Source organism: Leptidea sinapis, chromosome 47, assembly GCF_905404315.1.
Source record: "Leptidea sinapis chromosome 47, ilLepSina1.1, whole genome shotgun sequence".
In the NCBI taxonomy this organism is placed as follows: Eukaryota; Metazoa; Arthropoda; class Insecta; order Lepidoptera; family Pieridae; genus Leptidea; species Leptidea sinapis.
In genome coordinates, this window is record NC_066311.1 from 2,073,807 (window position 1) to 2,081,292 (window position 7,486).

General features: G+C 34.9%; 1 protein-coding gene across 1 annotated transcript in view; it reads left to right on the plus strand.

Moving 5' to 3' along the window:
* LOC126978133 (E3 ubiquitin-protein ligase goliath-like) overlaps nucleotides 1-7,210 on the plus strand; it is a 125,356-nt gene extending 118,146 nt beyond the window's left edge. Inside the window, exons 7-12 of the mRNA XM_050826875.1 lie at nucleotides 320-391; nucleotides 981-1,063; nucleotides 1,664-1,760; nucleotides 2,476-2,571; nucleotides 3,942-4,108; nucleotides 4,870-7,210. Of these exons, the coding sequence (XP_050682832.1) occupies nucleotides 320-391; nucleotides 981-1,063; nucleotides 1,664-1,760; nucleotides 2,476-2,571; nucleotides 3,942-4,108; nucleotides 4,870-4,954 (600 nt within the window). The 3' untranslated portion in view covers nucleotides 4,955-7,210. The remainder of the gene's footprint in view (nucleotides 1-319; nucleotides 392-980; nucleotides 1,064-1,663; nucleotides 1,761-2,475; nucleotides 2,572-3,941; nucleotides 4,109-4,869) is intronic.
* Nucleotides 7,211-7,486: the final 276 nt, after the last annotated feature.

A 7,486-nucleotide genomic window follows, 5' to 3' on the forward strand; every position in this document is an offset into this window, starting at 1 on the left:
GAGGAAGTCAAAAAAGTAAATGTAAACTAATACATAACAAAAGTTTAGTTTAGTTTTAGTTAGAGTACAGTAGCTGCATCATCCACACACACCGTAAATAAATATAGGTATTCTGTGAGCATTTTATAAACGATTATATATAATAAAAAAAAACCTTTATATATGTACCAACCCTAGCCCAGACGTATATATATATATATATAAATGTTAAGATCGCTGAGTTACGTTACTGTACTATTACTTATGGTAATGGCCTGTCCATAGACATTTGAATTAAATTAGGATAAATTACTAATGCGGTGATTAATCTCTGTTACAGAAGCGATTATGTTGCGCGGCGAAAAAGGCGCTATCTAAAATACCTGTGAAGAGTTTAAAGACGGACGACAGGGTAAGTTGAAACGAGTTACAAAATTGTATCAATACCGGAAACGGACATGTTCGACTCTTATTCTAATTATACATTTTGTCTTCCACGATTTATCTATAACAAGGACATTGAATTCTTGATTTTATGAATTCTTGAAGAGGAGGACAAACGAGTGTACGTGTCGCTTGCAGGAGTGTTGCTGTGGGGCTTTTAGAAAGGTGTACGCGCTTTTTTTGAAGGTACCTATGACGTATCGTCCTGGAAACACCGCACAAGGAAGCTCATTATACAGATTATTTGGAAGTACTTGGAAGAAAGTTTTTTTTTTGTGAAATTAAGGGACGAGACGAGTAAGACGTTCAGTTGATGGTATTTGATACGACCTACCCATAACATTACCGCTCAGGATTCTTGAAAAACACAAAAATTCTGAGCGGCAATACAACAGCACTCGTCATTGAGACATAAGATGTTAAGTCTCATTTGCCCAGTAATTTCACTAGCTACGGCGCGCTTCAGACCGAAACACAACGATCTAGCCGGCATCCTGTGCAAAGGAGCCTCCCACTATTTAGGGCTGTATAGTCTCTCAACTTATCGTTTTTCGCAGGAGGTGCAAGGCGACGGTGAATGCTGCGCCATCTGTATCGAACCATACAAAGTGTCGGAGACGCTGAGATCTCTTCCTTGTAGGTGGGTATTAAATAACATACGAATAATAGTAATATTTGTCAAAATATTTCGAGAAACAGATCAGGTGTATTATTTGCGAGTGACGAAATTGTGCGTGTCGATTTAACACGTAAAAAATAAAATAATGAATATTTAATTTTTTTATATTAATACGAAACTGAACCATTTTTAATGTGTTTAGTGGATGAAATAATAGTTAAATAGAAATTTCAATTCATTAAGATTGTACAACAAGGTATAAATTGACGACCCATATAGCCCAGTGGTTAGAGACCCTGCCTATTGAGCTATAGGTCCCGGGTTCGAATCCAATCTACAAACACATCGATATGTGCCAGCGTTTATATGATGAATATAGATGTTTATTTCCGAGTCAAGGATGTTTATAATACATATTTATGTATGTCTATGTAAGTATATTGTATTAAATAATATATCGTTGTCTTGTACTCATAGTACCTACAGGCTATGCCTATTTTAGGGCAAGATAATTGTGTAAAAGTTTGTCAATATTATTACTATGTTAAATGCCACACAATTTGTGGGTTTATAAAATTGACCTAATAGTGATATTATTAATTATAATGAACTGTGTTTCAGACACGACTTCCACAAGAACTGCATCGATCCCTGGCTGCTGGAGCACCGAACCTGTCCCATGTGCAAGATGGACATACTGAAGTACTATGGCTTTGTGGTAAGCTCGCTCGCTTTTATGCAAACAGTGCTCAATTCATATGTTCAATAGAAATAAAATGAAGATAGATTAGATTCTATGTCTCTTAGTTTGTCTGAATAAATAATGTCTAAATTTCAAAAAAACATTTCACCTTTATTGAAGCGATATAATACCTTTTATACGGACGTTTGGAACGCTCCCCGCGCGGCCACTACCCTACTAAGCGTCAAATTATAGCGTTACACGCGAGCGTCAGATTTAGTACAGTTACAGATATATAGAGGTATACTCAGTGCGTGCGTGGCTTTCTAACTCTTTCTCTACTCTATCCACCCACGCCAGTCACTTGAAATTCAAATATCCGGCATCCAAGTAAATCTTTTCTGATAAAACAATGTCAGCTGTTGTATCATTACGTAGGTTTAGCAATGGCTATAACAATTGATTGCATTTTCGCTTTATTAACCATAATATCTTATATAGATTATAAATTATATTTTATTCTTAATTAAATCTTGAATATGTACTTATATAAGAATTTTGTATTTGTACATTATTTGTATAATTATTTAATCCTATAAGAGTAAGAGTTAGAGAAAGGGAAGCCAAACAGACTGGCGCCGTAACGCGTTACGTTACGAAGCGGTTTACCCTCCCATAAGAAGTTATCACTTCAAAAAGAAGTATGGTCGACAAGTTGTACAAATGTATAAGTAAGTGTTGTATATTTCAGTTCACGGGAAGTCAGGAGAGCATCCTGCAACTAGACGTGGAAGAGGCTCGGAGCAGGGCACTCAGTCCGGCCAGGAACCGGCAGCCACTCACCTTGGTACCTACCTTTAAATCATCTATGTTCCATACCCCAGTACTGACATTGACAGAAAAAGAAAACTCCATGATACTGCATTACAAATACACTTGGCCATCCAAATATTGTGATTACTATTGAGAGTGAATTCTGCTATGATTTGTCTTTAATAAATTCGAGTTGTGTTTTGCCTCTACACGAGGCATTCTCAGGAGATGTTGACTCGCCAGATTATGACACGAACATAATCTCGTGATTCGATGCCTCGTGCACCGAAACACGTGTCGAATTGATTAAAGACAAAACTAAGCGGTATTTACACTCAATAAAAATTACAATATTTGGATAGTTATGGAGTTCAGCAAAATAAAGCATGTTTCAATTAATACACTTGATATAAATTTATACCTGAGAATAAACCAAGAATAATGCAAAATGTTTACAAATAGACATTTTGCTTATGATGAAACAACACTATAGGTACCATGTAAAAACTGTAATGTTGATATGTTCAGTGTAACATTAAATACATAAAAAAATATATATAAATGAATTATAACTCTTGATATTACTTTGTTTTTAAATTTATAATTAGATTTTTATGATGCTGACTTAAGTGATGATTGAGATTGGTTTAAATTTTTTTTTAAAGAAGTTCTCGTAATGAAGCCTGCTACCAAAACTAACGTACAATTAACGTTTGTTTGTTTGGACACGACGCAATATTCTCGTTCTGGCATATATTTTAGTTAATTGACGTTTGTGTCGTAGATAATTTATACGTTTAGATAGTCTTTTGCTGCTACACAACCGATGATAACAGGCCAGGTTTATGACACTTTCTGTAAGTGTGCGTGGATTGCTCAAAATAAAGGTTGAGTGGGTCCAGTGGAGGCTCCTTTGCACAGGATGCCGGCTTGATTATGGGTACCACAACGGCGCCTATTTCTAACGTGAAACAGTGATGTGTAAGCATAACTGGGTTTCGGTGTGACGGGCGTCGTAGCTAGTGAAATTACTGGGCAAATGAGACTTAACATCTTGTGTCTCAAGGTGCAAAAATTGTAGTGCCACTCAGAATTTTTGGGTATTACCAAAATCCTGAGTGGCATTGTAATTACCATCGGCTATACGTCCTGCTCGTCTCGTCCTTTATTGTCAAAAAAAAAGTCTAGATAGAGCCTCTGCTGTTAGACAACAGAAAAAAACAGGCCAGGTTTATTAATTTCGTTTGCGTGACCAGCTACGTCCTACACTCGCAATTTGTATGTTAGTGTGTGTGAATTGTTCAAAATAGAGGTTAACTGCCAACGTATATTTTTTTCGACGTTTTCACAGCTGTTACAGTGTATCTAGATGTGTAAATGATGTAAGGCTTGTGTGTTGTACAGTTGAGGAGCGAGCACTCGTACGAGGAGAGTATCAGCGGCCGCAGTAGCCGTGCGTCGTCCCCCGACCACCTGGTGCCCGCGTCCGCTTCCGCTTCCGCCTCCGTGTCCGCCTCGCTCCCGCTGTCGCGAGCGCTGGCTCTCGCGCTCACTGAAGCCGCGCCACACATGTACGTAACACTACACTCATTTCAAAACTAAGCCCGCGGTACCATGATTCATCAGTGTTTCAATTAAACGAAATCTATCAAAAAAAAATTGTTGCTGCAAAACTGCCGATACAAGTGGAAAATTCGTTAGGAAAGTTTAAGTCTTAAAATTGTAAATGTCATTATATTTAACAACAATTAAATTATTAATCTGAATTTATTTTTAAAACATATTTTTAATAATACATATTATATTAATTAAACAAAAGCACTATTTCAACAATGAACAGTATATACACAGCACTAATTTTGCATAGCTACAGATATATATATTAATTTTTTATTTATTGCATGCGCCATTTTTTGATGTGAAACAGCCGCACGTAAAACCGATTTCTGGCGTGGCGACGCATGCCGTGGCGACGCGTCGCCTTGTCACAGTAATACCGTCCTCAGAGGCAACATCGAGAATAACTATTACCGAAGTCACTGATTAAACGAATTAAGTAGTCACGATTTGAAATAAATTCGTAAATTTTTGTATTCAATGAAAATAAATGTTTATTCAATAAATAGTCATCGTTATCTGGAAAAAAATCGTAATATTTTATTTTATCATTATGACATATTTAGTTCCTATCACAATATGTTCTTTTCTGCATATTACTTTTACAAAATAATGTCGATGTTTCACATCTGTCAGGCGTCCCGTGACGGCTCACGTTTTTATTTATCATACAATATGATTAATATAATTATTTAAAACCTTTAATGGCTTCCAGGTTGAGCAATGAAGCTTCAACAAGTGGTCAAAGCGAGGACTGTTCTCGTGGCGAAACCGCTCTGAGCATCCCGAGCATTGACTGAGCGCTCGTGACGTCACGCCCCGCCCCGCCGTGACGTCACCCCGCCCCCCGTGCCAAACGTGCCCGCGCCACAGAGTATAAACTACGATACGTTATATGTTCACAGATTAAAAATTAGATATGGCTAGGTAATACATTTCTGTTTAAATATATTTTTAAATTGACATTGGCACTCAGTGAGAAAAAACTAAATAAAGTGATCAACAATGAACAATGCTGTGTTTTGAGTAAAAGTGAATTTGTGGTGCAACTCGATGTGAATAGTTTTTACTCTGTGGGTTTGTGTTCGCGTAGGAAGCGCTAGGTGATCCCCTGTGTTCATTCATCACGAAGTAACAAAATACTCAAAAAAAAAATACAAAAAAATGAGAGACTTCCAGTGATAATATGGTGGATGACAAGTGATATTGTTTAGTGTAGACTAGTTATAGACCGCGACTCCGCCTAGTCAACATTGTCTTCTGCGATACGATGGATCAGGTGCAATGAATTTATATCCTGTGGATTATAAAAAATTGGTGGAAAAGTAAGATTTTGAAAATGTAAATAACAATGCAATCTATTATAAAAAAAACTACGTGTGTAAAATACATTTAATGTGCATTTGACCAAAATATTGACCAAATATACAAAGTTTGTATTAAAAAAAAATTAGTTCTATTAGAACTAATTTTTTAAATTTGTATTGCTATTGTTAAACTTTGTTTTCAATCATTGAATATGACACATAAGTTATGAATTAAATACGCTCATGAAAATGTATTATAATATAAAGCAATGGCGGAAATTGGAACAATAGACGCCATTTTGTCAGTTCATTTTTTACACATCAATTTATACTACATTCATAAACAAGTTTCAAACACATCTATTTATACTACATTAATAAACAAGTTTCAAACTCATCTATTTGCACTACACTCATAAACAAATTTCAAACTCATCTAATTATACTACACTCATAAACAACTTGCAAACACATCTATTTATACTACATTCTTAAAAAAGTTTCAAACACATCTATTTATACTACATTCTTAAAAAAGTTTCAAACACATCTATTTATACTACTTTCATAAACAACTTTCAAACACATCTATTTATACTGCTTTCATAAAAAAGTTTCAAACACATCTATTTATACTACTTTCATAAACAACTTTCAAACACATCTATTTATACTACTTTCATAAACAAGTTTCAAACACATCTATTTGCACTACCCTTATAAAAAAGTTTCAAACTTGTGTTTGACACATTGAATGTGTAAAATTAACATACCAAAAATATTTTGTGAACATAAAATAATTGAGGTTGTGAAAGTTAGTCAGATCTAATAATAATGATTAGATTATGCAATAAATGCTACTGAAAATAGATATTTTATATTTTTTTGCTGTTGCGTCAACGTGTCTATATATTTGTCATATTCAATGGATACAGTAAAGTTATTATTTGTTGTTGATTGTCGATCCATTGTATCTAAAGCCACTTGTTTCGAGCCGTCGAAATTGTACTTATGTTGGATTTGATCTCATCATTGTATCCTTTATTTCTGAGTAATTGTAATGGTTGTGTCGGCCCTTTGATGGTTTAATAAATGTAATATTTGTCCGTCCTTACTCATAACTTCTGTTGTCTAGCGCGCTAGTTCATTGTAATCATATAATATTATAATCAAGTACATTTTCAATATTGTCGTAATAAAACTTATCTGATTTCATTTACGTTTGATTGATACTTTCGTTATATTTGATAATGATTTATTTTGAACTTTCTTGAGTTTGTTTTAAAGTTAAAAATGCTATGTACCTGTAAGTAGTGGAAGTAAATAATCGGTTATAAATTTTTAATTTCCACCGGGCCCGCAACCATGAGTTGATTAGGGAAGCGGTAGACTGCAAATTCGTGGCTCTTATTTAGTTATTACAATCTAGTCGTGATTAGGGCCGAGTTCGCTCGTCTGGTCGGCACTTTAGTGTCGTCTGGAGGTCTGGCGACACCTTAATAAACCAGAGCCAAAGCGAACGAGCGACTCGTGTTAATTATAAGTGAAAATATATTTTGTAAGCGAGCATTTAAGGTGTACTTTTCGGGTACTTATTATTGAGGAATCCATTGGATTTTATAGTAACGAGGAGACTGGTATGTACTTTACATTAACAGATATATTGATAACGTTGTATATGTATTTACATTCCCGTCATCAAGCGAAACTGTATCATATTGTGTTACAATAAAACCAATACAGTATTTATATTTTTGTTTCATTTTTTATATTTAAATTGACGCAGGTAATGACTGTTATAAAACGTTGAGCGTTCAGAATGACCCCTTACTGGCTAAGCACATGGTTATATATAACATATTAATATTAAACGTGTTTATTTTTGGTGTATATACAAATATAATAAATGTTGTGCACAGGCACTTGGAGTATATTGGTATGAAGGAATGTTTCTTGTCACACCACAGATATTTCAAGAAGTATAATAATAATCTTGCCCTAAACAAGGCATAGCCAGTACTATAG